This window comes from Ptychodera flava, chromosome 15, assembly GCF_041260155.1.
Source record: "Ptychodera flava strain L36383 chromosome 15, AS_Pfla_20210202, whole genome shotgun sequence".
Classification (NCBI taxonomy): domain Eukaryota; kingdom Metazoa; phylum Hemichordata; class Enteropneusta; family Ptychoderidae; genus Ptychodera; species Ptychodera flava.
The window spans coordinates 13,004,533-13,029,392 of record NC_091942.1 but is presented as its reverse complement, the minus strand read 5'-3'; the positions used below and the strand labels follow the sequence as shown (position 1 = coordinate 13,029,392).

At 35.6% G+C, this 24,860-nt stretch overlaps 1 protein-coding gene across 2 annotated transcripts; it reads right to left on the bottom strand.

The window, feature by feature from the left end:
* Positions 1-1,981: 1,981 nt before the first annotated feature.
* On the bottom strand, positions 1,982-22,205 carry LOC139151190 (guanine nucleotide-binding protein G(o) subunit alpha-like). Of its 2 annotated transcripts, XM_070723792.1 has the most exons (10): positions 21,678-22,205; positions 20,823-20,914; positions 16,552-16,644; positions 14,319-14,479; positions 9,607-9,735; positions 9,014-9,143; positions 8,319-8,478; positions 5,617-7,439; positions 4,086-5,567; positions 1,982-3,988 (listed from the first exon to the last, which is right to left on the bottom strand). In XM_070723792.1, exons 1-8 carry the CDS (start codon positions 21,799-21,801, stop codon positions 7,249-7,251), a joined length of 1,080 nt encoding a protein of 359 aa, XP_070579893.1. In that variant the 5' UTR covers positions 21,802-22,205; the 3' UTR covers positions 1,982-3,988; positions 4,086-5,567; positions 5,617-7,248. The 2 variants fall into 2 exon arrangements, with proteins under 2 accessions (XP_070579893.1, XP_070579891.1); XM_070723790.1 differs by having other exon boundaries at positions 4,086-7,439.
* Positions 22,206-24,860: the final 2,655 nt, after the last annotated feature.

Sequence of the window (24,860 nt, the reverse complement as noted above, 5' to 3'; positions counted from 1 at the left end):
CCCATTCTTGTGTATGTGTCATGCTTTTTCTTAATACCGCAGATGTAACCTTCAGACAACACTCCGTTACAATAATTGTGGGCAATGCAGAAGATTGGTGGACACGTCAGTGTTTTCTGCACTGATAAACTAGGAACCTAGGGAGTCACTTTGGTTAGGGATACCCTAGTATATACAGTACACAGCTGGAGGACCCTCCAGGAAAACCTTTTTGTTCATATCCAAAACTTCGTATCTACCAAGCCTGATTTAAAGGGCACAGATGGCATTCTGCATTAATAAACAGCAACAACCTAGTGAGTCATTTTGGTCAGGGAAAGATTTCACAGCGAGAGAACCGCTGGAAAATCCTTTGGTTCACATCCAAAGCTTTGTCTCCACCAATCTTCACTCATGCCCTTATGTGTAATGCATGATGAAAAATAGCCAAACTAAGAATCGTACATGAGGAGCAATTTTGGACAGAATATAGTCACACCCAATAACGTGTACAATTTGATTTGAACTTTGATCGATACAGATTGTAGGAACAATGCAGCCATACTTGTCAAGTTATGTGACATTCTAACATGATAAATAATAAGAGTTGACGTGTGGGTACAATTTACAATGCAAAGTCCATGATAACCCAACAAATTTGACTTGCCAAGGGGCTGTACCACATCAAGGGCAGACATCCAAACCACAGCCAACTTGCAATGTGTCAGTGTTTTTAGCAAAGTTTTGGTAATTCTTGATGTAATGGATAGGGCTATTTTGTTGCAATGCTTAGGCTGTTCCTTCACAACATGGCTGTGGTAAAGCAATGGGAACTCTGGTGACAATCTGCAGCTCTGTAAAACAAAATGGATTTTTGTGGCAATCTGATTTCCGTATATGTTCCATTGCCACCCCCATGTGATTGAAACCGACAGCTGTTGGTACATGTTGCACAAGCTGTTCACCTGGTTACTCATCAATTGCAGTTTAATTTACAAAGCCTGAGTAGATTTGAACTTTGACCTGATCTGACTCTACCTTGCAATTCAAGGCAGAGTGCAGCACAAAGTGACCTTTGAACCTAACCAAGTGCATTGAACCAGTACACCTCACAGAATCAAGATTTGGCCATCAGGGACCAATCGGTCCAAGATTTGAATTAATCATTTAAATGCATTGACCACTGCAATGTAACGTAATGACACAGTTCATTGAATTACTTCAGTGCCGTCTAATGATTTCATTAAACTACTTGTGCTTTTGTTCACTATTAACCAAGTTTATTGAACTAATCACTGCTGAAGTCTCACGAAATAACTCATTTTATTGAATTTACATCTATAATTACACGGAATAATTCCTGGCCTTTTTTAAACCCTTGCATGGTAAAGATTTTGACAGGGTCAATTAAAACATGATCAAATCACTTGATCTCACTGATCAAAATGTCAATCCTCTCAAGTTTAATTTGACATATGACATATCAATCTCCCCCAGTCAAATTGTCACCTGAAAACATTTTACCTTTTTATAGAATAATTTCCTTGTTGAGAGACAGGTCTGAAAATTTCAAGAGCTGACATAGAATCATGTGACTTTACAGCACATGAGTAATTGGCCTGTAAAATAAATTTTGAAAATTTTTTGGATAGTGTTCATGTTGTCCTGTAGAACATTGGAATCCAAACAATGGTGCTATGTCAATCTGTGTAGTATCTGGCATATCAATAATTGCAGGTTCCATGCATTAACCCTTTGAGTGCAAGAAGTCAATTTTTGTCGCCTTTAAAAATATGCCCTGGTCAATTTTTTTCAGATTTTTTGCCAAAATTTTGATAAAAAACTGTAGCCCATGAAATGCGAGGTCTGTTTGGTTCACAATTACCAAAAAAAATTCAGAAAAATTGGTAAAATGTTGTGCTAAAATAGGAAAAATTACTGCACTCAAAGGGTTAAAGATGTTTTTTACAACCATCTGATACAATAAAGAATTCTGACATCATATCATCTTTAAAGTCTTTAATCAAAAAAAGTCAACACTGTCGATAAAAAAAACTCACAAAAAAATTCAAAATTTACAAGTCATAGACTTTTCTGTACATTTTACAAATCACACCAAGCAATTATTACAAATAGCAAAAAATCTATGCACAGTGCATACAGCTTTGTACAAAAGACAAACCCCAAAAAATCCAAGTAGAATCGTTACATCTATAGCACTCCATGAAGGAAAAGTTCATAAAACATATTACTTTCCTTATTTTGTCTCTTGTGTTCATAAAGAAACGGTACAGCTTTCAACATCTATCATTGTTCACAGAAAATTTTTTTTTATTCATAGTATTTTCAGTTTTTCCCCCATGATGGTACATCATCACCATTTCACTCCCTGAGAACCAAGCATCTTGTTTTCTTGTGCAAATATGCAAAAGATCCACAACTTTATTCTTGTATACCGATACAAATCCTTTACGTAAACATCTACATATTCCCATACTACACTAACTATACATACCACAGAACACCATCTGTTGTGAAGTCTTGATTGCAGAAAAGGAGAAAAAGGGAAAAATATTTTTTTTCCTGTGACCTTGATAATGACTTCATTGATATTGCTGATTGCCAACCTGAATCCACTGCTGTGAACTTGATTTTTGTTTTTCATTATTTTAAAAAAATTTGAGCTCAGAAAATTTTGTCTTAAAATTTCACTACACAGAAAAAAGGTAGGCAATATCAGAGATTCAAAAGTATACTCAATATATACATGATCCTGGTTTTAATTTACTATGTGACATTGAATGTAAAAACTGATAGTATTCTGAAATTGATAGAAGTGTAGAAACACTATTCAAATGTTTATGTTTTTAAATTGTTTAATAGCCACCCAACACTGCACAGAGACAGGCACTTAAGGAAAATCAAAGACAGTTAAACTTTCACAATAAATTACATTCTGACAAATTCAATGAAAGAACAGTAAATTTTTTGTGCTCTAGCCTTCTCGTTAACCAAATTATTGTTACAGTACAAACACTGAAGAAACTGACTTAGAAAACTGTTGATTGAGCATATAAAGATGGCTCTTTGCAAAAACAAATGCTTATGTCTGCATTGTACAATAAATGACCGTAAGAAATTATAATGACACCTATTACCCAAAAACTATCGGGAAGTCAGCAATGCCAGCATGCACAAATAAGTGTTGTGACATATTTGCCTGATTGTAAAATACTGGTCCCACACAGAATACCCCAAAAGTTATATCAAGATTCAGGAACAAGGAGTAAAATACAATCACTCAGGCCTCTACTATTTGCCCTTGTCTTCAGCCTTTGGCGAATGTCAGTGAACACTTCATTGTTCACCCTCTTTTGGGAGTGGCTGCCCCTATGCAAAAATGGTAGGTACATTCAAATACTGTCCAGAGTGATATTTACTCATACAACACCTGATCATGATTCAAAATTTTCTTGCAGGTATGTTACTATGTATTTACAGGAAAGGCATTTCAATATGACAAGCAGATTCCTTTGATAATTCACCTTTTCACCCCTATTTTCCCAGTATGGTTCAACCCAAATCCCTACTGTAAGCAATGGAGATTTACCACATTTATGTGGTGAAAAGGTGAAAGGATGATTGGACCCACTATGATACACCTGACAACTGAATCTATCAGACATCAAATACTTGTTGTTTGTTCACAACTTCTGTGTGCTGTTTTTATGTGCATATGGTGATGAAATTACAACAATATTTCACTGTGCATTGCATCGGCAAAACTCTCAACTTACAATATCTGACAGCAGTACTGAAATATCAGACCCTTGTCGAATAGTTTTGGAGTGTGTATGCATGTGAGAGTGATCAAATTCTTCAAACAACTTGAACTTTACATTTAAAAATAGGAATTTCTTTCAGACAAGGTTTCAGAGATTGTTAAGATTAAGTAATTTGATATCCATGGTCATCTATATTCAGTAAGTACTGCACATATTGCTGTAGCCTAGAATCCTATTCGTCCGCTTGCCTCCGTACCTCCGACCCACTCGGAGGTACGGAGGCAAGCGGACGAATAGGATTCTAGGCTAATATTGCTGTACACTGTGCATTCATTGGCGCCTGGCAGAAAAAATTCTGAATGAGATTGCTGGCTGTTCTCCGTGTAATTATTGATTTGAATCAAATAATAGTAATACTGTATTTCTTAGTGATTGTTGAGCATTCAATGGATCTCTGATCATTGATTTGATTTCAATTCATCGTCTCTCTCTGATTTGTCTCTTGTCTTGTACACTTCTGCAAAAGTATTGTCATCTTGTGACTTCAAATATTCAGAGAGCATTTGCCAACAAGTATGCTTTTATAAATTACAAGCTTTTAACTTGTTTCAGTCGAACATCCTCTCTGAAGCATATTTTAGCGATGGTAATGCATAATGTTTCCAAACTATATATGGCTTTATCATTGAAAAAATATTCACAAAAGTATTTACAAGTTAAATTTTCCTTGATCTTGATCTGAGCTCCTTTTATACAAAGAGATTGCAGACAGCGCCCTCTTGAGGGCTAGTTTGGCACAGTATGAAACAGATCCAGTCTTACAGAAAGTGTACTGAAATTGGAATGTTTAAGACATGTACAATTAAAAATGTATATAAACTTGAATAGTCAATCAAAACTTACTTTACTGTACAGCTGAAGCCATATATATGACACAGGATTTGTTTGTTTAGCCCTAGCTTTAAACAGATTCACACGGGGCAAGTCACCTGCAACAGCCCAGAGGGACTTTGGGATGGAATAATACTTGATTATTCCTATACCCCTATGATAAACATACATCTAAAATCATTTCACAATATCAACCTTATAAATCTTATGTTACATTACATAAATTAACATGTGCACTGATCTCCTACTGACCGATACCAATATCTCTTACAAATCCCGCTTTGAGAAAACACCTCCTGCATGCGGGTACTCTGCTCAGACGATGGCATGATCTCACATGTATTTACAGACAATCGATGAGTAGAGAAACAGGGAGAAGGTGTTGCGGTTATCACACGGAAAAAAAACCTGTCTGATTAATTTAAAGATGGCAAACAGAAGAAACATTCAAGTGCTAAACATAAACCTGTTCACCCCAATTCCCTATTAACTGGTCCAACCTCACCATTGATAACCATGGGTTTGGGCCAAACCATGGTGGTGACAGGGTATTAAGTCACCTGTACGTCAAAAGGAAAATCACTGACTTTCAATTGGGGTCCATGCATTTGATGGTGCTTCACCAAACTGGCGAACAATGTGTAGTGTGCTACCGATGTTTCATCAGTAAACATGGCTGAAACATCTCATTTACCATATATGGATATATGCAAATTTGCTGCGACAAGTATGTTGAATCTCCATGGCAAAAGGAAGGATTTCATTGCATGTGTTTTCAGCCAGTCTAGCTCATAATATGCTAGAACAGGTATAGAAATACAGGCAGTGTTTAGCTTTAGCTTATAGTACCGTTACCAGGATAATTTACTATTGAATGGCAAATACCCTTAACTTTTGGCAATTTTTCATCAACTTTTGTCTTGCACATTAACTGCTTTCTTGGTGTTCTCAACCCATGCACGAATGACAAAATACCAAGTATTTCGCTTGTCAACATATACTATGGATGCACCGCCACAACTTGTACTGATGATAACATTTGAATCTCCATATAGTAATCAAATTATCAATGAACTCACACACTATGCTGATGAATCTAAGGGCCAGCATGCCTTCGGAGGAAAAAGACTACTTTATGTCTGGAATGCTAGCATTGAAAAAATTGCCAAAAATTACGGTTTATTTGCCCTTCAATATGACAAAACTAAGAGAGGCAGTGCTTGTGTATGAATTGTACTACATTACTGATTTGGATGACTGTTTGGAGTTACTTGCAACGTCAAATTATCGCTTATCAAAGACTGATTAGTATACCACGAACTGATCAAACATGATGCTAGTCTCTCCCATGATATTGACAGCAACAACAATCTATCATTTCTACAACCAACCCCAAAAAGTCTCAAAATGACTTTACAATTTAATTTCACCACGCCCTTCCTAATTCTATACTGCAAATATATTAAATTTGGCTTCAACCATCAAAATTTGCATAAACAGGAATCTTTCATTTCTTTTCATTTTCTCAGAAATCTTGTCGGTAGAAAAGTCCCATGTGACAGTAGTAGCAGCGGGGCAGTGTCCAGTTCTACATTTCATTTTATAAAAAATTTCATCAAAAATCAAAATTCAAATTTCATCAATAAATATTAAATAAAAGATCTGCAGCACATATAAGTTTTGAATGTACAATAGAAGCTAAGTAGAAAGGATTCAGCCACGTTGCTTTCCACAAATGCAAATTTTTGTCAGGTTGATAAGAGACACCACAATTTTAAAAGGGCAAGACTGCATTGGGAAACCAACTAAAAATATTACATTTGTAATTTGACATCAAAACACCTGGGTGAATACGTGATTAGCTTGTATTCTCACCAGAAGTCAAGTTGAAGTCAATAACACATCGATGTATTACAATCATTGTCGTAGAAATCTTCCAGTATTGATATGCTTGATATGATGAGAAGTGGTACAAAGAAGTACTTTCATTTCCAGAATCTATAGTAGGTATCAAGAATACCAGTGATAACCTGAACAAAGTGTAGTATTACACCAGAATGCAGGTAATATTGGATTCAGTACCATAGATAGCACAAAATTTGATATTTAGAGTACTTGGTGTGCTACTTAGAGCACTGTTGGCCATTTCAATCACTTAGCTGGCTATTTAGAGTACCCTGTTGCTCAGTTGTAGCTCAGAGCAACTAGTTTGCTACTTTGAGTACCATTTGAGTGATCACTTGGCTACTTAGAGAACCAGGTTTGCAATTTAGAGTACAAAAATTGCGACTTTGAGTTCTTTTTCTCCCATTCAGAGTAATAACAGTTATGCCATCCCTGGAGTAACCATGGAGTAATGAACTTGGAACCAAGCATTATCCTCAGTTATACTCAGTTGCTACCTACAGAACCCTGTTGGCTATTTGTCTACCCTGTTGCAATTTGCAGTACCCTTTTGAACCACTGAGGGTACCCAGTTGGCTACTTATAGTCCTCACTTTGCCAATTGAAGTACCATGTTTGCAATGTAGAAAACCAAGGTACAATTTCTCTGTCCCAAACCTTCAAACTTTGCTGTTTCCCGGATGCGTTACTAAAGTAACGATGCAGCTTGTAAGTTTTCCCGGATTATAGTGTCCATGACCACTTGAAAGACAACCTGGACATTGGTGGTGTCCGTGGCCGTCGTGAAATGCGGGTAAATGACCTTGGATGGATTCCGACACTGCGTCATGAACTGGTATTGGATAAATCTGGCGGCAGCATCTACGTCACAGTCAGGACCTGACGGAGAGAAACGCACCGACAAAAATCAACCTTTGTCAGATGAAAATTGATGCCTCTGTGTTGGAAAAATGAATGAAAATGAATCATGTAAAGTACGGGAGCTGGTTGTTTGGTTGATTTTGATTTGCACAATCAATTTCCACAACTGTGATTCACATGGCATCATTGTTGGTATTCCAGCTGTCAAAAACAATGTCAAACACAATTCATTTAATGTGAGATCCTGACACACAGTGAACTATTTTTTCATGAGAGCATGTACATGACGCACATGCATCCAAACACTGTATATGTTGTAAATACTAAGCAACATCAATTTTTGTCAAAATTCAGCAAATCTTTGCAATTCGAACAAAGATACGATTAACCCTTTGAGTGCTGTAATTTTTTCCCACCAAAATTTCAGTATATTTTACCAATTTTTATGAATTTTTTTCTGTGATTTTTCTGATAATTTTGGACCAAAAGAACATTACATTTCCTTTGCTAGAGCTTTTTATCAAAATTTTGGCAAAAATCTGAAAAAATTTACTGAGGTATATTTGATATATAGGTGACAGAAATTGATTGGCGCTCAAAGGGTTAAAATACCATACAGTCTGAGTATATACAGTTGATTTGACATGAAAAAATTCCCTCTCAAAATAATATTTTTCAAAACTCTCGGTAAAAAAGCTCTGAACATTACTGACATACTACAGCTACAAGTTGAAATGTGGGTTTGTTGCAGAGCTTGATGAATTAAGTATCTATTCTCCTCTGAATATTTTGCTGCTGTAATTTAGCAACTGAAGCTGTCCTAGCGAGCTAGTGTAGAAGTGCCCTCTCCCTGAAAATTAATCTGCAGATTTTGAAAAATGGGGGAAAAAAAATTACCTTGATACTCAGGGAAGTAGTACCTCAGATGCCTGCCTGACGTCTTTATTTTGTCTTGAAACAAATCAACTTTGTTCAAAAATAGTATCATACACGTATGTGAGAAAAATCTGTTATTTACAATAGAATTAAATAATTTCAGACTCTCATGCAGACGATTCTGAAAGAGTAAAAAAGAAGAAATGATGACAGACACATTAAAAACCAAAGCAAGTGAAATGAGCTCTGAATCTCCACCGTCATTATTCAAATTTTTTTTGACAATTTACTGCTGCTGTTTGGCAGACTGAAAGATTTGTCAAAAATATAGAGAATAATCAATGTCCAGATTTGGAACTAAACAATGATTACTCATAATCTTCTACAATTTATTACTGCTGTAAAGGAAACTGAAAGATCTGTCACTTGAGGGCGCACTCTATAATCACTGCAAAGTACCCCACAGGCAGCCATGACAATCTTCAACTGCAATTTCAGGAAACTCCTTTATTGCAACTGCATACTTTCCTCATGTATTTCTTGTTTCTCACAATAGAATGGCACAGTTACGAACGATAAGAGGCAGCTGGGAAAGTGAAGAATTGGACTTTGTTGGACAATACGGTTGGATTGAAATTCAGATTCTTGTTCATGGATACACAGGACTTGAATCACAATAAAGGCATACAAACTGATGGTTTAATGGGTATACTCACTATTTCTGGGTCTTCAAATAGTGTCATATCATAACCACTGAGGGCAGTCACAAACAGTAACGCTCTGACGTCATCAAAGCACTGAATCCATTTCCGTCTCTCTGACCTTTGACCGCCGACATCGTACAACCTGGCAGCCAGATGTGCAGGAATGCAAACACCAACGTATTAATATTTCAAATATTCTCTAATGTGCAATGATTTATGTACAATTCTTGACGTGTGATGTAAAAATATCACATTATTTTTCATAGTTTTCAGCTAGATTTGGGACTTTATCATAGATTTTTTCAATATATCTATCCAAAATTTACATTAAAATCATGTAAAAAAAGTACTTTTGTTTAAAACAAAGTTTCATTGATAGAAGCGGGTTTAAAAAACTGCGATGTTGATGTTCATGCATAGTTAAACAAGGCCGCATATGTAAATATGCCCTTTACCAGTACTAGTATGTGTCAATCATTACATTTTTTTAATTTCCTCCATTTTCCATGAAGTAAATTCATGCCATTGAATCCATCATTAATAATTTACTTTGTAAAAGGTAGAATAACAGGAATATGTTGCATAACACTGTATCGTTCACTCACCTGAATATAACTCCATTAATTTTGAAATGAGTTTCAATGATGCCTGTGGTTCTCACCCTGGCTCGGAGTACATCTGTGGCTGTTGGTACATACTGTGGAGCACAGATTCTATCCATACTGTCAAAGTAACTGAAAATGGAACAAAACGCAAGTTAATGATATAATATCAATTCAATGAAAAATGCAGCTTGAAAGACGTGTCAAAATACAGGCAATTACAAATCTGGGGATCCATTACATTAATGGAAATTGTTGTTTTCTTTATACAAAAATAAAAAAAAAATGTGTTTTCATTGACATACCTCCACTAGATAGTGAAGTAATTGAAGGGGAGTTTTGTATTTCATTAGGGAGAAACCCATTAGAAAAAAGCAAACTTGTAAAATATCTTACGTGATTTTTAGAAATACAAAAAAGTTTTCAATGCAAAAAAAGTTTACAGTCAGAGGGTGGTAATTAGGGCAGGTAAGGCAAAAGGAAAAACAGGTTTTCTGATTTGGGCCTTATTACACAAAACCAGCGTGAATTAATTTTTTCTCTAAAGTTAAGTCTCTTGGGCGTTGATGTAAAAAGTGACCCCACTATTGATATATCTCTGTATAAAAAAAAATGGTGCAAAGGTACATTACTATCATCAGTACTCCCGCTAGTGTTCACATTTCTGAACTCTTTGAATTATTTTTGGAATTTCTTGAAATTTCTTACGTCCATCTCAATAGTGACATATATAACATGCAAAATTTTGTTGCATCCAAGAGTTACACATTTAGGTCATTGGCATGTCATATTGATTCATATTGACTGATTAACATAATATGATTCATATCTCCTACCAAATAGTTCAGAGAATATCTGCTTAAGCAGTCAGTTTCACATCACTTTTATTAGTATAACCACCAAGTATTATTCACAAAGTTGTCAAATTTTGTCACAGCTTTTAGCAAAATTTAAACAACACCATCAAGACAACAATTTCTGATTGAAAGACCACATTGCTTTCCATGGAGAGCTGCTGACCGCAACGGGTCATGCGGGGTCATGCTACGAGATACTCCCAAATGTCATGTTTGCCCAGTCAACAACTGTGGAATGTCCAGAATTTACGGAATGCTTGTATCGCCATGGGTGACAGACATCAACGATTGTAATCACTAACAATCCTTTGATAAATACCCAAACTAAAAATGGAAGTAACTTATTAGTGGTTATTCATGCTGAACAGAGAAATGGGGAAGCCATATTGCAACTATAGGCAGGTTTAATCTATAAAAAAACATATCTGTGTTTGTATGTACCAAACACATCTGCATTAACTTACATATCACCATGGCCTCTGAGGCTTGATTTTTCTAAATTAATATATTCATTTATGCAAAGTGCATTAATGAGCAATGTTGTAGTATGGTATGCAAATGAAATGATAATTATCACTCACTATCACTGGAGAATATTTACCAGCTTATAAGCAAGCACTATGGACATATTGTTGTATATATAACTTTGTCAACTATAGGTTTAAACATAAACGGTATAACATTGCAGTTTATACTTTAGATTGCAAATAAAAAAGAATTTCCATTTGAAAAAAATTACTCTGAAATCTTTATAATCACACATCAAATCTTGTTTAAGACTCTGAATTTGGCATGTAGAGCATCTCTATACATAACTTTTGGAGTCGGTATAAGGGAAACATTAAAGTTTCAAATTTTATGTTAAGATGCAATTCCTTGAGTAGTATTGGGTAAAATACTCAAGATTTCAGTAATTTTGATATAGTATCATAAAAAGAACTAATAAAAATTGGCACACTGACAAAATAAATAAAGCCAACAGGAACTTCAACCACAAGAGAGATAAGACATAAAATAATAGCAGCAAAAGTATAAAATCAAAAGTCTCCAACAAACTGGAAGTGTGACATGAGGAAATACTCTTCAGATGTTGTATTTTGTTGAAACTGTCACATTAGATTTTTTACTTTACACTCTTTGCTACTTTTATTTACTGTTTTTCCATCTTGTCTCTGTGTATTTGCAATTCCTGTCAGGCCTTTATTAATTCTGTCACTCTTCCTGTTTTGACAAGTTTCTTTGTACAATTTTATACCAATGTGCTTCATGCATTTTATATTGCCATCTCTTTTAATTTTCACATTTTACCAGTGTATGATATTTTTATTTCACTTATTCTTGCTTGTCAGCTTTCACCCTGATGGAGGCAATCTGTGAATTGCCAAAAAGACATTGGTACATTAAGGATCTTTGAACATCAAAAGGAACTGGCTGAGGACACCAATCTTTTCCAATCTGCTCTCTCCTCACTACAAAAGGTGAAAACTGCCATCTCTTTGCTACATGCTTTTCACCTGCCGATTGACAACATCCTGAAAACATTGATTTATACTCCCTCCCTTCCTGCCTGTTTGGCCTAGTTTCCCTGCCCACTGATGCAGGAAAAATGCTCGTCTGCCCATTCCTCATCTGCTGATATGGAATACAACATGCTTGCCTGCAGGCCCAACAAGAAATCACTCACAAATAGCTTCTTGGATGCCTCTGTTTAAATTGCATACTCCATGCTAAATGCTATGAAAGTAGCCTTGAGGTGTGAAATTTCATATTATGCATTCATGACTACCGCTAAATTATTCAAGTTTAATATCTCTCAATTATCGTGGCAGACAGAGACAACATCGAATAATTAACCTGTACTATGCCTGTATGACAAGTCATCAATATTGCAATAGAGACTCATCAAAATGTAAATAGACTACTTGTGATAGGCTACGACACTTCATTAAGTGTACATCCATCATTTCATCATTTTTATTTCATGAATGTCTTTCAGAAAAGTGATCTCACTTTGAGAGCATTGATTTGGACAGAGTCGTACAAAACTGACAGGGTGGGAAAGGGGCAGATTGTTCATTTCAAAATAAATCAATGATGGAACGGCAAAGAAGTAGGTCAAGGGTACACCGAGAAACATAGTCTTTGTACGGCAGTTTATCGAATCACTGAACAAGGAGAATTCACAGTGAATATATCATACAGCTTTCAGCCAAGCGATAAAATACAATACTGCAATCCAAGATAAGAATAGCCTACAGTGTTAGAGCTCTATTGAATTTGTTCAAATACTGACCTGTGTAGAGGTCAGTCCACCACTGAACTGTTCACCGATTTGTCTCAAGTAACAACTGAATAGATCATTGTCATTTTGACAATGTCTGCAGCTCTGTTAACATGTAACGTTTTTTTTTCGATGGAAAATAATTTATGCCTCGATTTAGGTATCTTGTTCCTACCATTACATGAACTTGTTTTTAACATACCCGGTACAAGAAATGAATTATAACCTATGAAGAAATACCCAGGATTTGGTTACAACACTGCATCTCTACACCAATTTGTCTTTTTCTTTTAAAATAAACTAGGGCAACACAAGCAAAGAGCCAACTATGAATTCCATTGGTACATCAATCTTTCACTATGATTGGGAGAAATGGTACCATGATAATGGACTACTTTCTGTATGCAAAGTTTTGGAAATTTTGAAGTAGTGTAATAAAACTTTGGGTATACTTAAAATTGAACTTTACATATGGCAAGAAAGAATCACCAAATCACCAAATATGAACCAAATATGTATTTGTGTATACAATTATTGAATCTTGAAGTTGGATACCAAGGTCAAGACAGAGAGATCTCTTCAAAGTGGTTTATGATCACTGTGCATACAGTTACCTAGGAGTGATTGAAGGTCAACTAGATCCCTTCTCAGCTAATTTGATGCACTGGTATGGGATTGACCTCTTAGTGTAAGATGTGAGGTGGATTTGTATGCAAATTATATTTTGCAAATGTTCTTATCAAGGTGGAATATTCATGTACCATGCATCTTGCATTGAACACGTTTACATGTTTACAAGAAAGAAATCCCAAAATGGACTCAAAAGAGTTCAGAAATCTTACAAGTAAGGGGGCATGCTGGTACAAAGGATGTGCCAGCTTGTTGTTGTACTGTAGCAAAATTAAAAGTTTGAAAAGAGTTGTTAAAAATTTTTATAAAAAAACATGTGGAAAGCATTTGATTTGTAAATCAGATACAGGAATATTGCTAAGGGTTATGTGTACTTAAGATAATGATATAAAATACCCAATGGTTAATGACAGCTCTCTGTCTTTTCTTATTGGCTGTTTACATGACCCCAAGATGACCTGCATGTCTTAGTATCATAACCATTATGAATCTATCAGTTCGATTGAACACACAATGGCATCCAACCTCACTCACTGAACACTTTGTTGAATCGCTACAGATAATTCATTTTGAATGAAATATTTGTGTTTTATCTCGCAAATGTTGAATCTTGAACACTAAATTCAACCTAAAAATACCTGGATATAAGGTCATGAAGGGGTCAAAAAAAATAGTCTATATGGATGACAAGACTGAAATGGATTTCTATATGGCAAGATGTTTTCATTTAATTATATATATTTCACATTTGTCTATTTTATTGGATGTTTTATAGTGTGGGGTCTTGTGTATATTTTACGCATTGCCAAGGAACATTCCTTTACAATTTTTGTTGAACTGGCAAAGAAAGTATTATTGTTATTATAAAGCACCAACAAAACGATGCATACTTTTTGAAATTTTGTATAAGAGTCAACATTAGTTTATATCAAGGGAAATGTACTTACTAAACCGCAGAGTCGTTCAGTTCATATTCAAAGCCTCTGGCAACACAAAGACGGATCCCTTTATCGCTCCAAAGAGACTTCAAGGCCGTGCTTACGGTTGACTTCATCATGATATTTTCATCAAAGCATTTTGTACATTGAAGTATTGTGTGTGCATGGACCTGTATGGGATCAAACACAACACATGCATCTCAGATACATGAAACAGTTTGATAATCGGCTTGGCGTAAGCATGAGTGATGACCTAATGTCTTTCTCTTTCAAAAGGAAATCTATTTAACCCCATAAAAAAGTCCTTTGTATGGCAAATATTTGTTGTCAATGGGAAAATCTGGTAGCATTCGGTACACAGCTGTGGACAACTTTACAAATTTGTGCAGTCAGCAGCATGCAGATTCTGTTGGCTAATAACCAGCTATGTACGGTTATTCAAATATGTGTTCAGATTTCTATGTTTGCCCATTGTCAATGTACTGGCCCGTGAACACAGTGTACCAAATTCGTAACATACATGTATCAGTAGTCTACAAATAGGGAAAGTTGTGGTATTGCTACCTAATTGTGCTCATTGACAGCTGTGAAACCTGTACAAATACTGTAAGTGCAATCTTTCAGTATATTAATAACAGCTGACACTGACAAATTTCAATAATTTACTTCAATTCATCGCCGCTAGCAACAGTGAACGTTTCCATTTTCTTTTAATTCCAGAACATTATAACTGCATAACGTTATTTCAACAACCCTTTTAGTGGTATGAAGTACAGTTTATAAACTGCTGTCAATACACACAGATGTAAGCAAAGAAAATAGTCAAATTGCATTCTCACAGTTTGACTTAATACGCAGCATGACAGGATTTCTTTCATGAACTCATTATTTGAAATTGAAAAGCTATATAACCGCCAGATAGTGGCGATAAATGAAAATCACCAACTGTGTAACTATTTCACAAAGCATGTTCAAAGATATAATTTGAACTGATACCAGTATGTATATGCATCCTTGTATGACTATGTTTGCCCGTGTGTATGTCTGGGTTAATATATCCAGGGTTTGTGAGCACATTTGTTTCTTGGTTTGTGTGGGTACTTGTGTACTTGTGTCTCTATAATGTTCATCAAGCATGTTTTATTTGTAAACACAGACACAGACAGACACAGACACAGACAGACATATATATATATAATATATATATAATATATATATATATATATATATACACAATTGTGTATTAGCTCTACTCTAGTATTGAGCACTCTACTCCAGCTGATCTTGAACTAAACAAGTATATATATATATATATATATATATATATATATATATATATATATATATATATATATATATAATATATATACATATATATATATATATATATATATATATATATATATATATATATATATATATATATATATATATATATATATATATATATATATATAATATACATATGCGTGTGGTGTGTATATGTGTGTGTGTGTGTGAAAACACCTGAATGAGCTTTGACTTTGTGACAGACATATTAAGTAGATTTACAAACAGACAAATTTTCAGTGATTGCCTCAATTCTTATCACTGCTTCAGCATTCATCGTCATAGCAATGAAATCCAGTATGTAGAGCCATTCAGATGTATATTGGTATACATCATGAATAGATAGTGAGTTATTGATAATGGTCTCAGATTCTCTCAAAATATTGCTGATGAATATGATTATATTTAATATAAGATATAGCTTCCTTCAAATCCATTGCTATGGCGATGAATGCTAAAGCATTAGAGATGATTAGGATTGAGGCAATCACTGAAAATGTTCATGTTATATTTTATTTATGCCATGATACTGATTGAATATTGAATTATTTAAAAGATGTAGTTGCTGACAGATATGAATTTTCTAACATGCTAGATTGTTAGTACTGGGGGGTGGGGGTGGAGGTGGGGAGGTGTTGGAGGATTGTGTATTATGTATCAAATGTTGAATCCTGTACCAGAGTTTGAAACTGGTCGAAAAGCAACCTTGTAGAGAAGTTCCTCACCCACACAAAAAATATACTTTGTCAAGTTGATAATTTTGTGAAACACATTCATGTTATAGCTTGCAAATATTTTCACAAACAATTGTTTATTTTCGATCTCTTTACATTTTCATTTAATATACATTTCAAAAAATTTCACCAAAAATTTCATTATAAATAACAATAAGACAAAGCCTGCTTTAGCTTACCTTATTCTTAGGAACCACCAGATTGATTCTCAACCAACCCATACCAGTTAAGACAAATTTCATAGAGCTCACCAGGTTATCCAATACCGCAGGCTGCAAAAAGAAAACAAAATAAAATTGTAATCTTAGGAACCACAAACAAACTTTCCATATTCTATGTGATACAACAAATACCCCGGTATGTTCAATATTTTCAATTCAACATCTATTTATAGTCAGTGTGTCAAAAATCCTGTTCCGAGAAAAGAAACTGAAATGAGATGGGTGGTGTATTGATTTTCTCTCTCGCGTATTATGTGTAATTTGTATGATATATTAGTTTTATCATTATAAATCATTACTCCTAGATTCAGATCGTAATATTTTACCTCGAGAGGGATAATGGTAACCACTTATGATGAGATTGTAAGTGGTTACCATGGAGAGAAAAACACTGCACACACTACTTGCAAATGTCATTTTCCGGGGAAGGCGAAAGTTTTCCACTTTTCATACCATCTTCATTTTTAATATATTGAATTTTGTTCTGACAATCTATTTTAATCCGTCACATAATATCGTATTATCACAATAAATTTTTTTACCGATGATGCAGTAAAGAGCTAGGCTTTGCCATTAAAAGGAAGATCATGCTACAGTATTTTTCTTGAAATGCAAAGTGGGTACAGTAAACTATGTTTAAATTTGATATTTACACCCGGGCAACTACAAGTAGGATGACCATATAGGCACTTATACTTTTGTAGACACCAGACTTGAATAAACATGCCACGTTTTCTCGAAACCGTTTAATATGAGCGTCATGGGTTCTTATAAAGATACCCACCATGTAACAGTTTGAGAAATTCTAGAACGTTTCAGAGCATCAATACAAATGATACAACCACCGTATGCTTTATTTGATAAGGATTCAGTTTCTGTTTGAATAAGATCATCTGTCTGACCGCGATGTAGAATAACCATGTCTGTCACTATCTCTAGGGTCAGTTATATGAACATTGCAACTATGGCTAACGGCAATAATTCAACCTATTTTCTTACTTAATTAAATGACACACTGGTCATTAAAATCATGGGCCTTGATTTTTTTTTTTTGGACTGAAATACTTTACACCATGAATGCAGGGAACATGCACTGACCAGGATTTGTAACATTTAATTTTAATTGATACGTTACATAATCACTCTGATGTAATGAACTAAAAAAGGCGGCTGTAGCAATTTAATACCAGGTATTTCAATGGAAAATTTTGCCATATTGTACTGGATGACCTACATATGGTTCTCTGTATTTTCTAAAGTATGCTTTTTGTCCTTGGTGGACGGAAATTTACCACCGCCGACTAACCCCAATTACATGAACAGTAGCTGAAACAGGAGGATGTGAATAAAGGAGTAATTACTGAGTAAATAGCCTGTTGGTCAAGTGGTCTCACATTTCATTGCTGGCTATTTCTGTAATTGGCGAAACCCTATACAATGGCAGAAAGTACAACCACTACACCGCAGAAGGCCCGGGGCATAAAGACTGTGTAATGGATGAGCTATCGATATCAACTGTATACAGCCGACCGAAGACATATTCTCTTTCTTGAACATCAACTTGAAACTGTACACAAATTATCACACTATGAAAATATTCCCAACATTATTATTATCCCAAACGATATTAATCACCATGGAAAAGACACCAGCTACCCATATTGTATTAAAGTGCATATACGATACATGTGAAATTTGTTGAGCGAGTTCATAGTTGACATAGATTAATCTGTTATTTTCTTTGCCACATACACTTGATATATCGGCTAACCATGACCAGAGTTCATATGCCGGAATTAGATATCTTTGGAGAAAATATCCGGCATTCTCTGTGAGCTACCAGTTGGAAACCCTTTTTTGATTGCTTTTCATGTGCAATAATAGTTGGTCATCATTCATACCCTCACAGTAATAATAAAAAGCAATTAGTATTGTCATTGCAGTGAAAGACTAATTAGAGCCCCTGATATTTATCTATTCCCTAGATATATGTACAACTCAAAATGACTGACAGGCAACAGGACTTGTACCTGATTCACCGCTTGCATGAAAGCAGTTTTTGAAAATACTGATGAAAAACTGCATCACTTTGCTGCTTGATTATATTCTTTACTCTTCAGTGGCATTAACAAAACAAAATGTTGCTTTCTTACAAATGTAAAATTCAATCCAGAGATTTTGGTGTAATTTTGAAAGAACTTGAACGTCAACCTGATATCAAGTACTGATGCACAAATCGCTGCATACTAAAATAGTAAAAATCTAAGTGATGTCAAATTAAAGTTTTGGTCATGCTGAAATATCAAACCATAATACTGCTGGAGAAGTTTAATCAATCCATTGACAATTATGAATAAATGTTAGAAAACGTGCAAAGTGGTAAAAAGTATAAACCTTCACAGTAGATCATCACACACTGGATTGGAAAAGCACCGGGTTCACAATTAAAATCAAAACAAAACACAAAACAGTGTAATTGTGCACACCATGTTTGCGCAATTATTAGACAGTCCACCATATCGAAAAACGTGATACCATATTTCAGCCTGACAAAAATTTGTTTGTTTGACTTGACTCAAGTTTCACTGTGGACAATCATTTCTAGAATGACAGGCCTGCACTGTAACCTTCACCAACCAGTGGGACATCAGTGGTTAAAAAGCCTGAGAACTTTTAAATATTATCTGAAAATTTGTTCCGAGTTCATAGTAACTTTGAACAGAATTTTCCTCGCCAAAGTGCTGGTAGCAGTCAGGTACAAGTGACAGTGGGGACACCTACTGGGCTGGTTATCTGGCTGTGTTTGGAATAACAAGCACAAAGTGGTGTTGACTCTCGGCGGCCATTAAACCATTGTCCCAGCTGACCTGAAATGCCAATTACAGGTCATACTGGGTACACAGAAAGAAATAGTTACAGGTATCCTTAATGGGGGCTTGGCACAAAAAGTGAAAACAGTGGCAGCATTTAGAGCTGTAATACCCTCACTTTATCATGGATTTTAACCCAGTCACCTCCAAGCTTTAGAAAATACCCATCCTTTTTAAGACCTCCATACAAAATAGTGTGGGTGGTTGGGTTAAGAATCGACTTGAAATTAGTTCTATCTATTCTTAGAAATTTTCAAAAGACTGCCAAATATTTTGAAAAGTAAAGCATGGCATCTCATTGAGCAATTTGAATAAATTAAGAAGACATCTTAGAGAAAAAATATCACTCGATCCTCGCTGTTGATTACTGCTCTTGTCTGTATCATTGATTTTTTGAAACTCATTCACACAATCACAGGCTGAGTCATAACGGATATTCCACAATGAAGATGCTGAATTTTTAATATGTTTATAACTGTATACAATTGGAGATTTCAGACATGAGTGGTTGCAACTTCTTTCAAGTCAATAATATGCTTTTCGTCTGCATTTCTCGTTAACTGTTGGCTAGACGAATGAAAGAGTTGGGGGGAGGGGGGGAATTGTGACGTGAAGCAACAAATTGAACCATTTATTGATGTGAATATCAGGCTTGTGAAAATCCCTTCAGTCTGAAATTTTAATCAACTGAATTGCACCACTGTAAAATGTTACATCACCTGCCTTTAGGGTCTACAGAATTGTTATACAATTTATTTTTCTTTCGTGTAGTAAAGCTTGATTATTTTAGTCTAGCTGGCATTAGTAGGATTGGATACAAGGAACTGAAGTCACACGATGTCACACGTTGAATTACTACTTTTCGAACAACTCTGAAAGGCCGGGCACATAAAAAATCAGAATGCATTCACTGTTTTTTGAGAGGGTGGTCTGAAATTCCTCTACAGTTGGAATTCTTTGCGTAGGATTGAATAGAATGGGCCACTTAAATTTAGTCAATGGCCGAGATGTCAACACCCATTTTCTCATTCAGTCCCAATGCTTCCTTGTCTTTGTCTTTTGTGTTGGGAGTAATGTCCCCCTTGTTTGTCTGCGACATTACTGTTTCATTTGCATTACCAATCAATTAGCCGACAACTTCAAGTTCACTGCAGCTAATTCTCACGCCTCTGACAATTACGTCAAGAAACAATACCCTGTTTTCAATGGAACACCAGTAACATTTCAAAACTCTTCCCCAGGGTGCATTCATACTGTTTTTGAAAGTGGCTACTCTGCTGTTGTGTATTCAACAATGAAAGGAATATTTTTGAGTATTACTGTAGGATTCATGAATCACAATGGTGGATATAATCTTACCTTAAAACTCATCAGTTCCTCATGGGTGAATCCATCATGGTGAATAATTTTCATCTGTTTGACCAGGGTACTTTTTCCACTCTCACCGGCACCTACAAGATATATTTTTTTGCAAAAAGCGAATTCTAATATTAATTTTAATAACTATGCAATAACACGATCTTGTCAAATTTAAGTTTCCACATTATCTTCATTTGGAAATTATTGGAGGCAAAAAAAATTAAAAAGTGAAACTTTGGTGCACTTGTGTGGTCTTGTAAAATACAGGTACAATGTGCAATTCTCAATTTGTCCGCCCATAGAGTTTTACCATTTTACTACAACCATACCTGTTTACTATGCTTATCAAAAGAAAGTTGGCGATCATGAATGTAACTGAACGTCTGGTGTGTGTGATGCGATTGAAGTCATGTTACAGCACGTTACTGGTGAATGGTTTCCCACGATTGTCAAGCGTGAGTAGTGCGAAACGGGTCGCCGGGGCATCACTTCACACTGTTGGCTATTTAAATGTGCCGTCAAAAACAAAAAAATATATTATCAATATGGTTTATTATTTGTATTTGGTAAGGTAGGTGACTCTTAGTGAAAGGGTCGCCACTCTATTCCAGCTTGACAGACGACAGTTTCGCTAGCCTAACAAATTTAATAGCTACAACTCTACTATGAGCTCGAGTCTTGTGCACCTGCAACCTGTAGACCAAGGCACGGTGACAGGCGTACATTGTACATCAATAATTTTACAACTGTAAATCACTGTTCGTTGCCGATTGCCCCGAACACAATATTTCAAAATAGCTGAAGGCTAACCATGCAGTAAAACAATGGATCTAGTAAAAAGAGATAACATCGTACCGAGTAACAATATTTTGATAATATTTTGTTCATCCCTCGCCATGCCCATCAACTCCCGGTCGATCTCTTCGCTCCTGGCGCGAGCTCGGCGTTCCTCCTCGTCCAGACTCAAGCAAGCTCCCATCACCGATCACGCCGAACAGACATAATCACTGACAGTAGATAGCAAACGAAACGGCTAGCTGGCATCGATTAAGATCATGGCTAGCGGCCGTAGCAGCTCCCGATACCCAGTACAGTTTTTTGGGTCATTCCAACATGGCGCGCTCGTACGTACGTAAACACGGAAGCCCGGGCTGGTGAGTGGTGCACCTCTCGCTCTACCTGTTTGAGTAAAGTTGAGTGCCGTGCAGACTCGCGCAGAAAATAACTTTTCCAAGCTACAGCAAACTTGTGTAAAGTCCACTAATGAGGCAACGCAACCACGGACAACATTGTCTTCTGATATCCAGAAAATCGGAAAATATCTTCCAAGAACAGTGCTGCTATCTCCGCTCGTACCTGAAATTTCAAATCGTTTGTAAACCCACCGGCGCAGAGTTTCATCATTGCGTCTGAGGGCGCACTGCCTTACAAGGGTGTGTTGTGTGTAAGACAACGCCAGTTGCATAGTCGTGCTGATCCTCCCTGGCTTCGTTCACAAAATGTGGGTAGGGTAGGTCAGAAATTTTGATTAAATCCTGATTATTTTCGGTCCCTCTCAGTACCCCCTGCGTGGTCAGATTAATAATAATAATAATAATAATAATAATAATAATAATAATATTTTTCATATTGCATGCTTGTCAATATAGGATTTACATCACATTTGTGGCAATAAAAGTGTGATACAAAAATAAGTTCAAACTTTTCTCCAATAAAGATAAATATAGTATAATAAAAGTAGCTACTAATAGATATAACTAGGTATTTCTTTGTTTATATAAAGTAATAATATAATCTGCAAGTTGTTCATTAACTCTTGTTTTGTTAGTAGAAAAATAAGCTGGTTTTCAGTTGTATCATGTTGGAAATTGATTTTACTGAAAAAGTTCTTTCTTTGGACTTTATATTTCTGACAGACTAATAAAAAATGTGTTTCATCTTCAATACTGTTGGTGTTACATTGATTGCAGTATCTTTCAGTAATTGGGGCTTTTGGAACAGTGTGTCTCCCTTTTTCAATTGCTAGATCATGATTGCTAATGCGAAGCTTGGTGCGAAATTTTCTTTTATCACCTTGTAACTGTGTTAAGTAGGGTTCTAATCTAAAATTATGTTTTATTCTGGCGTACATTCTTAATTTACTATTTTCATCAGTGATCAAATTTTTCCAAAAGACCTCATAATTGATTGTTAAATTTGTTTTCATTAATCCAGCTATAACTTTTTGGTATTTAAGTGATGGAGCTATATCAAGGAGAAATTTCATTCCATTTTCTTTAATAAAGCACTTAAACAGTTAAACCATTATTTATTATTAGTGTTGTTTACCATTTGCTCAAGGCAAGCTTCTTTAGCAAGATTATTATGTGGGAGTTGTACAAAATGAAGCCAGTATTTAACAATATTAAGTTTGATCTCAAGTAGAAGTGGAAATTGTCCTAGTTCACCCGTCACAGCTGCATTACAAGCTTGTCTATTACACTGTAAAATATTCTTATAAAATTTGAGGTGAATTTTTCAATTGCTGATTTATCCCACTTCTTGTAATCCATGAAATCTTGTCCCCAAATCTCTGAGCCATACAGTAAAAAACAGGTTTAATGAAATTACTACTATAGTTAAATAAGTGTTTATCTATCAAAGGAGATTTAGAAAGAGATAATGTTATGCCCCCTACTCTCCACTTGCCATTTTTACTTGCATCTCTGGCCTTAAACTAACATAAAGACTTTATTCTATGTTCACTCATGGAGGTAATACATTGATTGTATCTCCATGGTTTGGGCAGTAGCTGTAACTTTTGATATTTATTTTCAAGCTTTTCTTTTCCATAGATCTAATGTAGTTGAACATGACCAATTCTCGACCGCGGAGTGACGTCAGTAGGTGAAACGCACGTGAGCGAGGTGAATTAGAGATCAGACGATACAGAAGAGTGAATGATACAGAAATTGTGTGGAAAAAGGCAGAACTAAAAGTTGTGTCATTTATGTATATGAAACTTTGAATATTGGTTTGGTGGTTGAAAAATCCGAACTTCAATAATTTGTTTTCACAGCACTGTGATGCAAAAATGACGTAAGAACCCGCAAGTACCTGGATAACCTGCGGTCGAGAATACTTGTATTTCATGCACGCTATTCGTAGAAAAGTGAATTCGGAGTTAGAGCTTGGTGGGTGTTCTGTATAACTATAACTTGTAATTGATGGTTCGTTATATGGAAATACAATTTGACATCTATGTACTGACGTGATATCACATTCGTCTACTGTGCATGATATTATTATATATGTTGGCATGCAGAACTGACTACCCTATAAATAATGCATGTTATGCACGCCATTCTGAAAATTCTGAAATTCAGTAATCAGTATCAATTGTTTGGCAGGGTAAATTTGCAACAAAAGAGCATTTACTTTTTTCTTGAACACCGAGGGCGCTGTTCTACCAGGACCCACTGTGCATCACTGAAACCGATAAAAATATCAATTTGATTACCATTGCGAAGTGAGCATTTCCTCACGATGGTAGAACGCTAAATACAAGTAGTGACACTTTTGGAGAAATTTCACTTCTTTCTGATGCATCAGCTAATAGTTAAAAATAGAATTTAGTTGGAATTTAATTCAATTTCAAATTACTTTTGCCCAAGCATGACCTCTACAACCAAGTGATTTTTCTGTGATCAGTGCATTGAGCAGAAGTTGTTTGACCTTTACACTCCATATACAACTTTTCTTTGAATTTCATGATCATTCTCTCATTACATACAAGGGTAGTCAACCAGCTAATTGAGATAAAATTTAAAGCAGGGATTTTACATGCAAACATGCTACTCTAATGTATTTTGAACAAAATATTTGGAGGGGCAATAGTAATCCCGCCCTTGTCCCTTATATCCCCTCCCCCTATCAGAACATCTCTTAATGTCCTGAACCTACTTAAAAATCCTCCCCGCTGTCCTCTCTTTACAACAAAAACCCCCCTCTGTATCTTAACCCCTCATGCTTTAACCCCTCCACCTCTACCCCGCCCTC